The following is a 19970-nucleotide window of genomic DNA, read 5'->3' as shown; positions in this document are numbered from 1 at the left end:
AGAATATTTCAATGTCTATATTAAATATTCTAATTTTATATCAACTTTACCTTAGAAATATTTCATTGTAAGACTTATGTAAAAATTTGAACTATACTGTTTATGGGGTGCTATGTTACGGAACTCCTCGATGTGATTGGACATGTTGAAGATGTAGTATGGCATGCTCTGTGAACGCACTCCTTAATGTGATAGGAGATGTTGAAGATGTAGTCATGCCAAATTTACAAACAAAAAAATATTGTGAATTATAGTAAAATAGTAATTAGAAGTAAAAAAATCAGGTACATCTTAAAAAGAGAGAAGTATAATTCAATCATTTTTTAATATAAAATTGATATGTGGTACTTAAAAAATTTAATGTCTTTCATAAATAAAATACTTCAATATTAACTATGCAATTAAAAAACATAAATTTATATGGTAAAAATATTTTAAAATATTTTAGATAGTCTTAGTATTTGACATTTTGGAGTTTTTTTAGCTACATTTTTTTTATCAATCTTGTGTATATCTGACATAAAGAAGGGTTAAATATTTTGAGATACAATCTTGTTTCAAATTTTTCACTCTTAACAAAATTTACAAATCAAGAGATTTCATGCTTCCCATCCTTCATAAATATACCATTAAAATACATCTATGTTAATAATTATTAATTAAATAATATATATATATATATATATATATATATATATATATATATATATATATAATAATAAAAAACTTTAATTTATAACTATTATTTTTTTATATTCCTGAAATTAATTTTAGGAAATTAAGAATTTTATTACAACCGTAAGTATTATATAAATTAAAAAATAATTTTAAAGATATTAAATATGTTTTTTATTATTAACGGATCAATTAAATTATTTTTATATTAATAAAAAAATTAAGTATATTATCATTTTATTAATAAATTAAATGAGTTATTATTATATTAATAAAAGAAATTATTTTGTAATTTTATAAATAATAAAAATATAATGTGTCTGATATTATATTTAATTATTATTAAAACATTAAAACTAATATTATTTATAAAACAATAATAAATTAATTAATTTTATTTTATTGGAAGAAGATATAATGTTATCTATAATTTTCATTTAGGAAAATTTGTTAAATAAATTTTCTAATTTTTAAATAATATTTCAAAAAAATATATATAATTTTTTAAATTAATTTCTTATCCATTTTATTTTCTTTGCATTAAAAACTTTATTTTTGGAAATTTCTCTTACTCTATCTTTTGAAATTTCTCTTACTCATATCAGAGTTTATTTTTTGAAATTTCCCTTACTCATACAAGATTTTATTTTTTTTTATTTCTCTTATTCATACAAGGCTTTATATTTTAAAATTTCTCTTACTCACACTCATACATATACTTTACATATACTTCATAGTACCTTTTTGAAATTTCCTTTACTCGTGCACATAATTTACTCATGCATATACTTTGTAGTACTTTTTCGAAATTTCCTTTACTTGTGCACATACTTTGTAGTACATATACCTAATTGCTTGACTTCAACCGAAGAAAATTATTAGTAAACTTTTCTTAAATCTTTTACAATATCAAAATAGCAAGACAAATTGAATTAATTCTTTTATATAAATAAAATAGGAAGATAAATTGTACATGCATATATATGGTTTAGTAATTTTTGTTACTACCCTTTTAAATTATATATATATAGTTGTGCTCCATATTAGACATGATGAAGATGTAGTCATGTCAAGATTATATATATATATATATATATATATATATATATATATATATATATAGTTGTGCTCAACTATTAGTCCAGTCTCATAGAACCAAATATCTTGTGTTCGAATCTTGTGCAGCTCTCCCCGTAATGAGGTGAATAATAGACATGTAAACTAAAAAATCAAAAAATCCTATCAAACTTTCCCAAAAAAATAACATTAGAGTATTTATTTAATCATATATTTTCGACCATGGTTTGTGACAACGGGGTTAATGCTGAAAACAGCGCGCAGAGCTGAGTGCTCCTAGGGTTCCTTCCCTGCACCATTTGATTCTTCCATCAGCACTGGCAGCACACCAACCTCGATTCGAGGTTCTCATCCACAGAGGCCGGGCTCTGGCCCGACAGATGACAGAAGGGGGGTCCATGGGGACCCCATCTTACAGGAACGCAGTCATGCAAAAGAACAAAACTGCTGAAGGTTTCAAGATCTCAGGTTATGAAGGCCAAAAAGACAGCTCTGGTACTACCATTGGAATGGCAGCCCAGGGGCAGAAAGATCCAAATCATGGATCAGAAACGCCAGAACAGGACAGCAACAAAAAGAAAAAGCACGTGAACAAATCTGTAGCAGGAAAGAGTAGCTCGGTTCCAATCCTCGAACCGTCAGACGAAGATAAAGACCACAGAGAAGAAAAACGAACTGCAGAAAAGGAGGATAATGCGGAAGCCCCCAACCTCAGCTCCAAAAATAACCTGCAAGGTAACTGCAAACCAAAAAAGAAGGAAGCTCTCCGAGTGGTCTTCTCAGACCCAGATATCCAGGTCTACAGAGACCACATGATGGAGCATGCAATCATATGCAAGTTTATGGGCCTGTGGCCAACAGAACGAGCTCTCTGCATCTGGATCAAGCAACATTGGAGACCAAAAGGTGATGTCAAACTCCATCTTGGAGCCAAAGGTTTTTTCACTGTTGTTTTTTCTAACCTAGAAGATAAGGATAGGATCTTTGATGGAGGCCCGTACTTTCTTTCCTCCGCAGGCCTCTACATGAGGCCCTGGAAAGCAAACTTTGCGCCTGAAAAAGAAACTTTCACCCGAGTCCCCGTTTGGATCCGGCTTTTCTCCTTACCTATAGACTACTGGGGTCTAGCAACCCTCAAGAGCATCGGAGACCGCCTCGGCACCTTCATAAAAGCCTCAGAGGCAACCATGCAAAGGAAGTACACCTCCTGTGCCAGGATCTGCGTTGAAATAGATGTCTCAGGCGCCTTGCATGAAGGACTGTGGCTGGAGTTCAGAGATGAAGATTATTTCCAAGCCATCGACTACGAACAGATCCCTTTCCGATGCAGGAAATGTCACGAACACGGCCACCTGATCAGGGAATGTCCATTAAACAAACCAGTAGAAGAGGCCAAATCTGAGCAGCCAGCAAAGGACCAAGAGGTCTTCAAAAAGCCAAAACCTCGCCAAAGGGCATTCAGGAAAAGAAATAACAAGGCAGCAATGGATCCCAGCAGAACCCTCAATCCGTTCATCATTTTAGATTCAGAAGCAGACTCAGAAGGCAACCAAAAAGAAACTACGCTTCCGGAAGCTCCCCAACAAAATAATACCGACCATGGAACCACGGATGCTGAGGAGCTCACTGAAAACACAGAAACTCAAACCCAGGAAGCAACAGAAGACAGAGATGAAGACATAGACATGCTAACAAGCGACGGGGGAAGTGAAGACCTGGAACTCAACGAAGTTCTAGAAAAAGAAGGAGTAAATCTGCCAGCTATGGAAAAGCAATGGAAAACCCAAGGGCTGGACAACATCCCCGAGGAAGAAATCAGAAAAATCAGAGATCTCTTCATTGCAAAACAACAAGCAGCCTTAGACAAGCAAAAGAAAAGATTGGGAATCATGAAAGGCACAGGTAACCATCCTAAAACTCTGTTTATTCACTCATTAGGACGCAAACAGAATAAAAGAAGAGGAAGAAGGACAAACGGAGAGGTCCTCCATGATTTGGGTATTTTCTTGATCAATTCAGGGAAAATGAAGGACTTGCATTCCTTCCTATCCCCCCAATAACCCCCTTGTTTCCAATGAAAATCACCTCCTGGAATGTAAGAGGGCTCAACAGCCTCAACAAGCAACGACTTCTCAAAAGGAAGTTACAACAGGAAAAGCCAGACATCATGTTCATTCAAGAAACAAAATGCACCTCTGCTCAGCTAGAGATCATATCCAGGAAGCTAGGAAACTCTGTCAAATACATAGACATTGCAAGCCAAGGATGGGAAGGAGGCATCGCAACTCTTTGGGATTCCAGAACCATCGAAATCACCTCTATGGAAGCTACCAGATCATACATTGCTACAGAATTTCAACTAACAGGTAACTCTGAAACTTACCTCTGTATAAATGTATATGGACCACAACGCTTAGAAGATAAAGTTTCATTCCTGAGCATGTTAACAAAATTAAAGCAGAGATACCAGCATTCCAAGATAATTATGGGAGGGGATTTCAATATGATTACTACCCTTCTGGAAAAAAAAGGAGGTCTCAGACGTCTCAATAAAGACTCAGAGCTCTTTGTCGACTTCATGGATGCGGCCAAGCTCGTTGACATCCCTCCTAACAATGGGCTATACACTTGGAACAACCGAAGAGGAGGAGTGCACAGGATAGCCTCTCGCCTTGACCGTTTTTTGATTTCAGAAAACATTTTACTGGAAGGAACAACAGTCGCCTCTGACATTCTCCCCAGTGGGGGATCAGACCACTGGCCCATTGCCCTGGAAGTTGCATTCCTTGAGACCCCCAAAAACAGACCCTTTAGGTTTGAGAAATTCTGGCTCACTCACCCAAATTTCCAGGAATTGGTAAAAAAATGGTGGGAAGAGCCCAGGGCTATCAGAGGGACCAAAATGTTTAAACTTCAGTCCAAACTGAAGTTCATCAAACTCAAAATAAAGGAATGGAATACAACCGAATTTGGCAATATCTTCAAGGATAAACATAATATAGAGGACCAACTAAGTGAAATTCACAAGGATTGGGCCTCAGGGATTAACAAAGAAAACTCCATTGAATAGGAAAGGACTCTAATATAGAAATGGCATCTCCGTTGCCAACAGGAAGAAATCCTTTGGAAGCAAAAAAGGGAGAGCGAAACACAAAATTCTTCCATAGATCGACAATGGATTATAGGGGAGCAAACAAAATCCTCAAGCTCACCAATGCTGCTGGAGAAGTCACTCAGAATCACAATGAGATCTCATCTCTCCTTACCACCCACTTCAAGCAAATTGCTCAGGAATCTCAAGAAGATCGAGTGGAAGCATGTGAGGAAATAGCGCAGGCCATTCCCCAACTCATTACTCCAGCACAGAATGCCTCTCTGTTAAGAAAGGTATCAATGGAGGAGGTGGAGGAAGCAGTTCAAGACATGCCAAATGATAAAGCCCCTGGCCCAGATGGTTTTACAATAAATTTCTACAAAGCATGTTGGCAAACTGTCAAAACTGAGATTTGGGAAGTTGTTGAAGACTCAAGGCGCTCTGGCTCAATTCTCAAAGGCCTGAACTCCACCTTCCTAGCCCTGATCCCCAAAGAGGAGGAAGCCCGAACTCCTGAAAAGTTCCGCCCCATAGCTCTGTGCAATGTGATTTATAAAATCATCTCTAAGGTCATCGCCAACAGACTTAAAGCTATCCTCCCTAATATCATCTCGGAGGAACAGTTGGGCTTCGTGGAAGGTAGACAGATCCTAGACAACATCCTCCTGGCACAGGAGATGATTCACACTCTTCAGTCAAAAAAAATCCCTGGAATGATGATCCAATTAGACCTTTCGAAAGCTTTCGACAAAGTTAATTGGAATTATCTAGAGGCCACTTTAAAGGCCTTTGGTTTTGACAACAGGTGGACCAACTAGATCCTCGCTCTCATCAAGTCAACAAATTTCTCTATTCTGGTTAATGGATCCCCCTCAGCAACCTTCTCGCCCTCTCGCGGCATAAGGCAAGGTGACCCCTTATCCCCCTTCCTCTTCGTGATTCTCATGGAAGGGCTTAGCAGATATATTCACAAAGCCAAAACAGAAGGAAGCATTAAAGGTTTGCGCCCTTTCCCTTCCACCCTTGCAACTACTCATCAGCAGTTTGCCGATGATACTATGCTGCATTGCTCTCCCACAGTCAAAGAGGCCAAGGCTGTCAAAGCTATTCTCTCTCTTTTCAGCAGAGCATCAGGTATGGAAGTCAACCATTCTAAATCAACTATCTTTTTCTTTAACACTCATGTTTCAATTCAGAACCGTCTCACGGGCATCCTAGGATTTCGCAAAGGCTCACTCCCCTCGAAGTATCTGGGAGCTCCGCTCACCACCAAGCCGTGGCAAAAGACCCACTGGGAAAAGCTCATAGCAAACCTGGAAAAAAGGAGCAAACATTGGACCCACAGGGCCCTAAACTTTGCGGGGCGATTAGTTTTAACTAAAGCTATCCTCCAGGCTATCCCTCAATACATGCTCTCTATCCTCCCAGCACCTAAAGCCATCCTGCAACAAATCCGATCCATCCAAAGATCCTTCCTCTGGAGTGGCAGCACAGAAAAAAGGAAATGGGCACTCGTAGCATGGGATAAGCTCTGTCAATCGAAAAGGGCAGGAGGATTAAACCTAATAAATCCTGATATCAGCAACAAAATAGGAGGTGCCAAGTTGTGGTGGTGATGGCTCAGAGAGACCAGCCTCCCCTGGGCCCGACACTGGAAGGAGAAATACACCCCCAACTGCAGGGACCAGGACCTCATCAGACTCCAGGAGTTGCCAGAAGGATCTCCAATCTGGAACCTCGCTAAAAGAAACCGAAGCATCATTCAGGACCACAGTTTCTGGGAGATCCGTAATGGGGAATCAGCCTTCTTTTGGGAAGATGCATGGCAACAGCACCCAAAGCTTGAAAACCCAGACCTTGAAAATTACAAATTACACTGTGAAAGCAGGGGACTTTTCACAGTACATCAATATTGGATCCCCAATGGTCTCGACCAAACCTGGCGTGAATGGCCTCTTCCAGACACAGGAAACCCCAACGAGGAACACAATAGAATTCATGATCTGATCCAAGTCATACATCAAAGAAAAATCAGGAAAACCGCAGAGGCAGACAAGCTGAGATGGGGTATGAAGGGTAATGGAAACTTCACTCTAAAAGAGGCAAGAGAACAATTAGAACACACAGAGCAGGGGGAGCCAGCCCCGTGGCTCAACAAGGTCTGGGATCCCCTATTCTGGCCAAAAATCCAAACCTTTCTCTGGCTCCTCATGCGGCGAAAGACTCTCACCTGGGAGAACCTGAGGAAAAAAGGCTTTGAGGGCCCCTCCTTCTGTCCAATGTGTAAGCAAGCCGAAGAAACAATGAATCATTTATTCAATACATGTGAATGGGCAAATCATATTTGGCTAGGGTTTGAGGCCATCATGCAGCAACAAAACAGGGATTTAGAATCAATACAAAGCACCATCACCAATTGGCCAAGCAACTACTCAGAAAACCCTCAAATCAATAGTATTTGGAAAATCTTGCCTGGTTTCATCACATGGACAATCTGGAAAGAAAGGAACAGGAGAATTTTTCAAAATGAACATAGGGATCTAGAGCATTTGAAAATTACCCTAATTGAGAACATTCGTCAATTGATTCTGGTTAAGAGTCATTTCGACCCATCCAACAAAATCTCTGAGGAAGATCAAAGAATTCTGACTGCTTTCAACATCCGTTCTGAGCAAAGTCATCAAATCCCTGCTAACCAGCCGCACACCAGAAACACGCCTAATAGATGGTCTCGTCCTCCTGATGGATTCCTGAAACTGAACTTCGATGGGGCCTCACGAGGCAACCCGGGACCAGCGGGCATCGGAGGCCTCATTCGTAACCAGAGAGGAGAAATTCTCCACATTTTCAGCCAAGCGTTGGGGGAAGCCACCAACAACGAAATGGAATTTTCCACAATGGAGAAAGGTCTAAAAATCTTGCAAAGGAATCAGGCAGACAATGCAATCATCGAAGGCGACTCTGAAATTGCAATACTGGTGGCAAGGAAAATCTATGGAGGCACACCGATTAGCAAAGCAACCAAACACTGGCGTCTGGCCATGGTTACTGAGAGCATAGGAAATTTGCTTGGGAAAATGAAGGGCCTTGTCTTTCAGCCGATAAGAAGGCAAGCAAACTCAGTAGCAGACCACCTGGCAAACCATGGGATTGATAACCCAAACGGAATGGTGGATAGTTGTTGGCACCAGGTCACGCATAATCAGCTCAAGGAAAGGTGCTCTCACCTCGCACGCCTGGACTTGGTGGTAGATGACGCGGCAGAATGACTGGCCGCCCTTTTACATCCCTCAAAAACATGGAGAGGACGACGGGACGCGACCTTTCATTACACAGCAAGTCTCAAAGGACCTTGTGGTTGAGGGCAATAATGGATATTGCTGCTCTCACAATTTTGTACAGAATCGAGATTCGGGGTGACATAGGCCACCGCCGACCCACAGGATAGTGGGACACTTGGCGCGCCCTCAGCCGCGCAGGCAAAGGCCACCGAAATCTTTCTCACTCACCTCACTCGCCTCCCACGACCCTGAATTACAGCATTTATGCCACTAGGACAGACAATTTGCTTGTAGCGATTCGATCCTCAGCCCAAAATCCTCCCGCCTCCATCTATATAACCCCGCCCGATCTTCATTGGAGCTCCATCTCTTTGAAGGTTTTTACTCTGCATCCTTCGAATTTCATTATTTCCCAGAACATTTTCCTCCAGGAGAGTGCTATGATGGCGGGAGAGGGGTGTCGAAACAACTCTGCGAATAGGGAGTTGCAGCTTGCAAAAGAAATGTATGAGCGCAGAACCTCTGCGAGAAATAAACGCAAGATCATAGATCTGGAAACCTCGGCCAGAGAGGAAGAAGGAAAGCTCACAGACCAGCAGCTCGGACAGGATGTCGACTGGTTGCAAGACCCAGGGACGGCCAGTACTCGGGCGACCCAGTTCGTCCGCACTCAGGCCGAGGCTTGGCGCACGAAAACCATCCTGGCGAAGGCCATGGATGTGCAAGAAGATCATGTGGAGCAGCTGCGGACTCTACAGCGTTTTGCTGCCACCATGACTCATGATCATATGGCTATGGTTGAGAGCAGTGAATTTAAGCCCTCTGCAATACACCAGGAGCTGGGTACGGTCAGCACCAAGCTCATAGAACTGATTAAGCTCCTCAAGAAAGTCATCCAGTCTGACAGCAAGCCTCCTGCGCCTCAGCAGGGTGGCCCGTCGAAGGCCTAGTAGGAAATTGCGCTCCACTGCCAACAGAGACTCTCAACGGCCATCGAAGTTTCCTCTGTTTTCGCTTCCTCGTCCTTCTGTCTTGCCTATGTCGGCTCGGACTTATGTTTTCTGTCCCTTTCTGCTTTGCCTATGTTGGCTCGGTCTTGTTTTGCTCGAATCACCCTGCGTGGTGTTCTTTTGGCAGTTTCTGTCCTTCCCTCAGTCTATGTCTTCTTTGGGGAGTACCTCTTGGCAGTTTTCTTTCAGTCTCTTGCCCCAAATAGTTTCTGTTGGTAAGGCCAGCTTCATAGCGGCCAGTCATCTGCTTCGGCAGACTTTTTGTACTATATGTTATTACTGTTAATACCAAAGCTTACTTACACAAAAAAAAACAAAAAAAAACAAAAAAAATCATATATTTTCAAATATAAACATCTTATTCCGCTCAAAATTAGAATCATCGTATTTATTTAATTAATTACCTTAAAAATAAAATCTTTTTAATTTATTTTAATGTAATGACCATAATACTCTTTCTCTACATTTATTTAATACTTTATAAATTGAGTTATCCTTCTTTTCTATATCTATTAATTGAAATAATAATTAAAAATGTTAATATTATTAACAAAATTAATAATATATATCTCATAGTGATCGAACATGGAAGCTAATACTCTATAATCTTGTTAAGAAAAACACTAGTAGAAGCTGATACCCTATAATCTTGTTAAGAAAAACACTAATTTGAGATTGGAAAGAAATCAATATCACACTCTCCTTAAATATCATTGCACATTTGAAAATAAAATATTTGAGATTGGAAAGAAATCAATATCACACTCTCCTTAAATATCATTGCACATTTGAAAATAAAATTGATTGGACACGTAAGAAAAACACTAATTTGAGATGGGAAGGAAATCAATATCACACTCTCCTTAAATATCATTGCACATTTAAAAGAAAATTGATAGGACACGTAATGTGGGTTCAAATATAACGAAACTCTTCCATTTCTTACCATCTTATCTTATGCTCAGTGGACCTTCCTATTCAAATGCTCTTTTATTATTCTACAAAGCCACAAATCTTCCATATATTTAAGGTGGACCGCATGACAATAACCGTGTTCTAGCTTTTTATCCCATTAGCTTTTATTATTCGTGAAACCTTTCTGCTTTATTTTCGTTTTCTAGCTAAAGATATTCTTCACAGAATGAATGAGTGAGTGAAGGTAGACATTTTCTTTTTGAATTGAAAAGTGTCTGAAGTGATGTGAAAAGTGTCTGAAGTGAGTGAAGGTAGACATTTTCTTTTTGAATATAGGTAGCATTTTAGAATTGGCTTATTGGTGGTTGGAGTTTTCTTAAAATAGATTTTTAACAATATTTGTTTTTAGAATTTATTAAATCACATCAATACTATTTATATGATTTGTAATTTAGGTTTAAATTAAATAAATAAATAATATGAAAATAATATGTATCCTATATCTATTCCTCAAATTTGTGTTGAGAGAACATCCATCTCTGAAGTTAACCCATTTTTAACAAATTTCGTATGGCATCACAGAACTCAGAAATGGACCGACCACCAGCATTTATCAACCCATTGATACCAATGTGCTTCAGGAGAGGAACAGTGGCACACATGGGATATCATAAGCGAATATTTTAATTATATCACTTTGGCAACACTATATACTAAATCTTAGATAATACAATCGGATCCCTTAGATTCAAATTATCATTACGACCCACAAATAGAACGCACCTGCCAGAATTTTGTCCCCCACTATGAATAAAACAATTTAAGATTGGAGAAACCGACAAATTTAACATGGAAATTATAGGGTTAGAGTGGAGTCGGTGAGCTGTGGTCAAAGATGGTATGGGTAAAGATGTGGGCCAAAACTCCATAAGTGGTATCACGGTAAGGCCCCAGTCAGGAACACGAGAATAGCTGGGAATAAATAAACGTGTTCGGTATGGTTTGATATGTACAGGTGCCCTGAATTTGAAATCTGAGGCACGTCCTATTTATTTGCTTCCAGAAAAAAGCAGAGGCTCCCGCTTCGGACCGCACGTTCAATTCCCTCGAAAATAATCATACTTTTGAAGGCAAATATCCATGAACGCGTAACAAACCTTAAACATATTCAATTCATCTTGATAATTAATATATCATATTTCCATATTTATATGTCCGTGTAGAATCCAATATATGTATATATATCTCTTGTCCAGACAGTGTTTTACATAATGAGTTTATACTGGAATCCAATATATATCTGATACAGAAGGTGCTTTACAAAATGAATTATTATAATTTTAATGATCTCCTCTCACAAATATAAAAGAAATTATTGTGTTAAAATATTCTCTATTCTCGTTATTACGTGCTCAATAACAGACAATCGAGAATATGCCCTTAAAAGATGTATTGAGAACATGCCCATAAAAGATGTATTAAGAGAGACCAAAGCATCTAAATGATTGATTCTATACATGTGTTCGAAGACCTCAAAGCATTTAATCATTGGTTTTATTCGGTTAACCAAGTTTGACACCAACACATTTAATTATTGATTTTATTTTTATATATCTGTATTGTTATAAGAGATAATAAAATCATTTTTATATAAAAATCATTTCTCCCAGCTATCTAAATTAAATCTAATTGACTAAAGCATACATTTATTTTAATTACTAAAGTATACATTTATTTTAATTTTAAATATTATATTGAAGAAAATTAGCCTAAACTAAAAATATGTTATTAGATATTAAAGAAGTAAAATATTATTTGAAATTCTTCTAAAGTTTATTTCTATATTAGAAAAACATTAAAAGAAGTATTTTTAACAGTTTTGCTAAGTTAAAAAATCAAGATAGTTGTTAGTGTGATAAATATTTTGGAGTTTAGAATTAATTTAAATATATTGTGAACAATTTAAGAGAAAATGTTTTTGATTTTCAATTCTCTTAGTGTTACCAAGTTGACAAGCTCTTTCTTAGTGTTGGTCTAGTATTTACTCCTCGGTTGAGCATGAAGATCATCTAGAAGCCATGATTCTTCTTCATTAGCTTCTTGATATACTTCTTCATCACCTCCATTATGTTCTTCTACACCTCGAACATCCACATAATAATGGTATCATTTTTGTTCAAATATGCTAGCAACAAAGACATGTTAATGATTTTTCGTTAGCCTTGGTATCATGGCTTTTGCTCACCACTCAAGATGGGGAAATTTCTTTGGCAATGTGATTTGTTCATTACGGCTTCTTGTAACTTTATAACCTTCAATCATATTCAATCGAGAAATATCATTTTCAATAGCTATGTAGAATTTGTATGTGGTTTGTGTGATGCAACAACTTCCATTTATCTTTAGTTGCTTCATCATCTAATTCAATAGCACTAACACATGTGTCATCATCACGTGATGAATGGAAATGTCATTGAAAGAGGCTCAACCTAGCCTTTGCAACATCTACATCATCTCGGCCATCATGTATATCAAAAGCTTGGCTACAATCCATATAATTAATAAGGGAAATATCATTCAGTAGCCAAATTCTAGTTTTCCTAAATCTAACCATGAAATTTGAGGTTGTAAGAGCCTTTTTTAAAGCTCTGCTAGCAAGCTAGACTAATTCAAACTTTCTTATCTCTCTACCCATGTTCTTTTCCATCTAACATACTCTCTCAAACTTAAATTAACTCTTAAAAGGACTATAAGCACTCATATCAAGGGTTGCAACAAACAAGTAGTTGTGTAGGCAAAGTTAACAAGTTTATGCTCATCTTGTTTGTCTCCTCCATGATTTTTGAAGCTATGAAACTATCATGGACATAAAAAAATTCAATGTGTGTTAGTAGGTGAGACACTATTAGGTACAAATGCAACAAAATGGTAAATACAATTTACACAATTATTTAGTCATTCATGCATTGGGGCATGGAGTCGTGCATGCTTTTGGTCCAAAATTTATGGTATAATTCTTTAGTAATACGTCTCCCATTACCAAATAAAACTTATTGTAAAGCCAATTTACACAATTATTTAGTCATTCATGCATTGGGACATGTCGTGATGCATGCTTTTGGTCCATAATTTATGGTTTAATTATTTAGTAAAGAATTTGTCATGAACAATAAAACTTAAGGATTGATAGACCGATTGCATTAACAGAACACAAACTATTTATCCACTCCATGATCTTGGGAAGAATTTTTTGCAAATTATTGCTCTCTCTCTTGGTAATTACCTACATACCACAATTCCTTCCAGCTTTTAAAACAATCTTGTTGTGGTTCCATATACATTATAGACTCTTGGAATTTTTCTCACAATCATTGGATGGAGTGTCATAAAACTTAGTCAAAATTATACAGAATAAATTCAAGGCCTCAACTCTATACAAGCCCTTTATTATTTGTAATACAAACCCTAGATATGCTTTCTTAAACCTTGCCCACCATGATTTCCCACTAAATCCATGTGTGAATGGATTTTTCTTCCACTGGTAAATTTAAGCAACATTATCCCAAATTTGAGGTCTTTATTTGTTTCAACTCCATCCATGGCCCAATTAAACCATGTTCTTAAAATAAGGATCTACTGAACTTCCTTCTATTTAGTTAACTTTGCAAGATGCACATTCCTCTTTATATTTGTAAGGCTATTTAGCCAATATTGTGATGATGTTAACACATTCTGTACTTTTTCACAATAGCTCTCATTGAATATTGATTAAATTCAACATTATAGATTACCTTCATTATATTCTCTTTTAACCAGTGTTTCATAACACTAATATTTTTGGTTGAACTTAAACCTTGTAAAATTGATGAAGTAACACCTTCAACCTCTTTGTTATTATGTTGTTTAACTATTGTATTTAAAATCTCTTTTGTGACATCACGGTTTATCTTCTCATCTAATAGAGAATATTGTAGTGAGGAGAGTGTTTTATCGAGGTACGGTTGGTCATGGACCTTTTTCCTCCTTATATGACCAGCAGAGTTCCCACTTACCATTATTGTGGAGCCTTATAGATTAAGTATTTAAAAACATATGAAGAATAGAGAAACAACAATAAAAACATCATCAAATGTCTTATATGCTAGTGCTTTCACTCGGGAATTTCAAATCCCCTCTACTCGTCAAATGAAAATTTGATGACATTTTGGCATTTTTCATGCCTTTCATTTTACGTTCTACTTAAATTTGTGAGTGACGACTTCCCCTTATCTAGAAATTCTCTCACAACTATTCCTTCATCTCAACTTCCTTTAATGTCCCTATCAGAGTGCCTTGTTTCTTCTCAGCATATGTGTTTCAGCATGTCTCCACTTCCTTTAATCTCCCTCTTAGAGTGCCTTGTTTCTTCCTAAGTTAGCATATGTGTTTCCACCTAGTATACAACCATATTTTTAAGATTTTATAAAGCTTTTTAGCCTGTGGGAGTTAATAATTTTGATAATGTACATAAATTTTGACATGTGAAAGAAAGTAAAGAAAGCCATATAGTTAAGATGATGAGGACTCTCAACTGCAAGTATATGAGATAGAGTTATTTTTTTTAAATATCAAGAATTTAACTACTATCCCTTTTTATAATTTATTTAAATCCAATAATCTACTACATATGTCAAATTTATTAAACATATAATTACATGTTTAACTATTTCTTAATAACTTATTTTCACCAAAATATAGTGATAATAGCTAAATATTTTTTAAAATATTTGTATACCCTTTCAACTAATTTGATATCCATTACACATATTTGGAACACATTATTCCTAAAACCATGACACTGAAAAATGTCAAGACTAAGCAAACTCTGCAATCTACGAGGTAAACTCTGCAATCTATCTACGAGGTAATCAACTCATCATCTGCATTTGAACATTCTTAACTAATCATTTTCATAATATATTAAATATGAGCCTATGGTTTCCTCATCTCAAAAAAATAGATTCACATTATTATCCACATCATAATGAAATATACAGCCCAACCAATTACACAAAGAAATCCCTCCTATTAAACACTGCCCTAGACAATACCATCACTTATTCTATTCATGTACTTAGTATGAGTTCAATTCTCCAAATACAATTATATTAGAAGTGGTTGACAATCTAAATAGATATGCTAAATAAATATGAGTTTGTAACATCTTCAATAATTATTTTTATTGTAAGAGAAGTTTAGCTTAATAACTATATAATTAATTTTTTTAAAGAGAAATTCACTACGGTAAAAATGAAGTTGAGAAAATTTAGTTAAAATCTCAAAATAAAAAAATTAGTCAAATAAACCAAGGCACTCAAAAAAAAAAAAAATTAGTCAAAATAAGCCTGGGCTTTTCAAAATGGTAATTGAGTGCTTCATTATGCAATAAATCACAAGCTATTTTTAGTCAAAATAAGTTAGGGCTCTCAAAAAAACAAAAATAATCAAAATAAGCATGGGCTTTTCAAAATGGTAACTAAGCACTTCACTATGGAATAAATCACAAGCTATTTTTCTAATATTTAAGACATTTTTTTAATGTGACATGATATATTATTCCTGTAAAAGAACGGATCTCAGAGAAATTCATTTTGACAAGTCTGTATAATTTCACAACATTTATTTCACATAAAACAAATACTAAGAAAGAAATAAAAAAAAAACAACAACCCAATGAGATTGAAACTGGTTGAAGAAGGCAACTTACTTGGGACTTAAAAACTGGTAAATCTTGTTGATTTTGAAGTAAATGATGAAGGCAACTTACTTGGGACTTGAAAACGGGTAAATCTTGTTCATTTTTTGAAGTAAATGACGAGGACAAGTTCAGTAGAAAGCTCTACTTATTTTTGGTTGTGGTGTTGTCCTCCAGAGTTATCGCATACAAATTTTTGGAATCAACCTTTCAAACCATCTTTCATGGTTCATGAACCACCGAGAATAATTCAAAACATAGATTCCAAAAATTTGTATGCAATGACTCAGGAAGACAACAGTACACATAATATAGATTGCAAGAGCCTCAAATAAATAACTATCCTTGCTTTTCAAGAAAAGCGAGAAAATAGGACTACTATTTTGAATGAGTTTAAGGTCCACCTTTTGCTTACCCCTTTTCATTGTTATTTTGTTGTGTGTTTTCTTGAGAAGGCGAGTAGCGATGGCAGACCACCTATTTCCCAGTAGAGCATGAAGTTGAATAATAGTCTTCTCTTCCTGCACGCTGAATTTTTCCCCTTGATATTTGGTCTTAGATAGTTAGCCCAATGTAATCTCCAATGCTTTCTTATCTCAGCATCCAACTTTCTGCCGCAGAGCCCTCCAGCTTCCATCGTTGTGCTACAGTATGTAAGTAACGAGTTTCTGATTTTCTTCAGGCATCCAGGGCCCTTCTTGAGCCCAACTTTTTCGCAGCAGGGATCCCTACCATTATTTCTGATTTGGTGTGACTTTTGATAAGCCTTAGAAAAGATGTTTTTGAATTAAACACTGCAACTACCCTTCACGTCACCAATTGTTCCTTGGTTGCTTTTATTTCTTAATCGCACTTCTTCATTGATGTTGGAAGATAGCATAATCAAGCAAGACAGAGAGTGTGGAACGATTGAGGGAAGCCTAAGGAAAAAAAACAAGCCCACCACCCCTTTTTAGTGTTATACACACCAAAAAATGCATATGTATTTTTAGTTATTTTCAATCACGTACTAGCTTACAGTTTGATGGCTGAACTCACATTCTTGACATAGACTGGTTGGTCAGTTCCTTGAATGTAACACCTAGATTACAATGTAGTTGTTCTTAGTTGCCTAGGGTGAGATCTCCCTTCATAAAGATCAAATCCATGAAAGGTCTATAGCCAGATAATTTTTTATACGATTCAAATCTATGAAAGTGTGTCAGGCTCCATTGCCATGTGAGCCAAAGGTATTGTATGCATTTGCGTTATGACCCTAATGTTATTGGGAAAAATAGCGTCCATTCAGAGCTACTAGTCCCACAAAGATGGGTAGCTATCTTAGAAACAAACAAACTAAAGTTATTTGTGTTTTCCTTTATGAGAGATAGATTGGAGAGAAGCAAAGAGTACCAACCTCAGTCTTTCACTTGTCTCCTTGCTCGTTTCCTCTCTCCCTTGATAGAGCTTTCGCCACTCCTTTCTCACTTGTCCCGCTTCAAAGAACACATGTAGAGTCAAAGTAGAAAAATACCATCAAAGCATAGATATCTATAACCATAAACAATGTAGGATCAGATGTACATTAACCATATAAATGCATATATAAATGCAAGATTCAGAGTATACAAGCACATGGAGGAAAACTCAAATAACTTTATTGATAGAAGTAGTAGAAGAGAGGATTACAACCAAGCTGTCTGATCCAGCATCATCCTCCCAGCATGAAAGCCATTTTCACCCCATACAAAGCAAGATCATCCAACAATACAATGTCTTCAAAGAGAAACCAACAGCACTTCCTTGAAAATTACAAAATTCCAGCCCTTTTTGGATCTCTAGGATGAGGGATCCATATATAAATGTTTGTAGGAGAGTGAGTCAGCTTCTGGGATTCTGATTAGTGTCCTTTCATTGGTAGTTCTTGGTTCCACTTGTAGATTTCATGATCTCTTACTCATCCCTGGGCGAATTCAGAGAGGAAAGTGTCATATGAGCCGTTTCTAAAAGATTCATTGAGTTTCCACCTAGAAAATTGCTTCTGCCATTTGTCTTCTGTCGCTCATTGCACCCTATAGAAGGGATTTTCAGTATGCATCACACTCCCCGTGTGTAATATGTGAGATGCATTGCACCCTTAGCATGGAGCAGTCTGTATGGTCCAGTTTTGACCAGTTCTGAGCAGTTTTTCAAGGAGAACTTTTGGGAAATGATGTAATCAGCTGACCTTGTTCCTTTAGGGTATTAAAAAACACTTTTAGGGGTTTATAAGCCCTTGGTTTATGGAAATATGTGATTGGGGTTGCAGTGCCCAAATATGTCTATAACAGTTTCCCCCTAAAGCATGAGGTCGTAAATCTTCTGATGACAGGTGAAATGTTTTATCATGAGGATCCGAGGTTTTTCGAACTAGAAATTGACCTGTAATAAGATACAATACAATACATTATCTTCATGATATTTTCATGATCTAGCTGAGGCAGGCATTCCCATGCTCAACTTTATAAATTCATTTTCATGTACATAAGATAGACAATTGTGTGTGTGGCAGACTGATGATTCTGGTAGAGCCATCATCCCTTAGTTGGATGGTTATCTATGCAGCTATGATGTACATTTGATGTTTTTATGTTCTTGAATATACATCGCAGCCCAGATGGATGAAACTAGATCTGGGGTCTTCAAAATCATTCAATCTTCGCCTGAATTACAAGTCAATACATGTGAGAAGATGTTCTGATGTCGAACATGGAAAGACATCACCTGATTACCAGCCAATGATATAAGTTGTTAACAAGTGCGAGAGGAATCACTAATAATGATAATGACCCTCAAGGTACTGTAGTACAATTCACGTGGTGTGAATACATGATTTGATGTCGAACACCACGCAAAATCTTTCTATCAAAGGCCATTGATGTAAACCTGTTGCCGGAAGTGAAAAACTTGCCATTGAGGCATGTAAGCTTCAAAGTACTAAAAGGGTTGTTCCTAAGTCAACTTCTTGGATAATGAGCTGATTTCGATAAGAAGTGACCCATCGTAGGAGGGCCTTAATGAATCCCACATCTACGACACGGAACAGAGCAAATCATTTTGTGGAGGGGAAAGCGATCTGATGATATAAGGTTCAGGGTGGCGGTCATGAGAAATGGAGAGTGAAGGTATTGCAGCGGATGAGGCATTAGCTAGGTTGGTGAATTCTCTGAGCAACTTCTTTTGAACATATCGGCGACACTGAAATGGATTGGTAGCGTTAAACCCAAAATGGATGGTACGGCAGAACAATGGTGATATTACCGATGAACGAAATAACCCAACTCGACTCAATCATGGTGATGGAGTGAAAGTGTCATGTTCAAGAGAGACCTGCTACCAATGAAGTTATTCAAGTTTTCTTCCCTTTTTCCCGAGTCATTGCTGAACAATACCTCTTTATTTTTGTCAAGCTTGAGGAGGATAACATATGCTTGTTCTATAATTTACCCTTCGGGCAATCCTGTCGCTATGTTTTAACGAGCTTAGTGACAGTGAAACTCGCTCTTGTCTGCATGGACAGGTTTGTCACTATTGTTTTAACAAGTTTAAAGACAAAGATAACTTGGTCCTTTTCAATTTTAGAGATTCTAAAAAGAGACATAAAGGCAACTCTAGTGGTCCTTTTTCCTAATGTAATCCCTTGAGTCCGAAAAAGTGTAAAATAATATGAAAGGGATGACTTTTCGATAGTTTTAACAAGCCGAACAAGACAAGCGCTTGATATTTTTGTGTAATGATTCCTCAGGTCCAAAAAGATTAAAATTTAGAGGGATGGCACTTCTGATCATTTTAACGAGCTGGAGAGGCCAATTTCTCGGCAATCTTTTCATATTTTACGACTCAGATGAAAAGAGCTTAAAGGAGACTTGTTTTTGAGGAACAAGTGATATTTCTGGATAGAAACTGATTCCAGGTAAGGTTTGGAACTTTTCAATCATGACAGTGTAAAGAAGGTGGCTAATAGAATCACTTGTCGTAGTTATTCCTCGAAAGAGTAAACAATCAAATGGAGTCATATGATCGGCTAAAAAGAGTGGAGGTGATGGTAAGAACACGACCAAGGTTCAAAAGCTGATAACCATGCGATCACAAAGGTTATTTACCGAGGGTGTGTACATTTTTTAATGAGCTTAAATTTTGGGGGAACATTTTCTCATTGCTAGGTT

The 19970-nt window shown here is 37.1% G+C and overlaps 1 protein-coding gene across 1 annotated transcript; it reads left to right on the top strand.

Moving 5' to 3' along the window:
• Positions 1–2132: 2132 nt before the first annotated feature.
• Positions 2133–4822, top strand: LOC149167027 (uncharacterized). The gene is made up of 2 exons (XM_089430339.1): positions 2133–3654; positions 3783–4822. The coding sequence occupies exons 1-2, from the start codon at positions 2133–2135 to the stop codon at positions 4820–4822; spliced, it is 2562 nt and encodes an 853-aa protein (XP_089286465.1).
• Positions 4823–19970: the final 15148 nt, after the last annotated feature.

This window comes from Pinus tabuliformis, chromosome 5_1, assembly GCF_031772625.1.
Source record: "Pinus tabuliformis cultivar Carrire ecotype Pingquan chromosome 5_1, CPIR1, whole genome shotgun sequence".
NCBI lineage: Eukaryota > Viridiplantae > Streptophyta > Pinopsida > Pinales > Pinaceae > Pinus > Pinus tabuliformis.
Note: the sequence above shows the minus strand (reverse complement) of the source record. Positions and strands in the feature narration are given on the sequence as shown.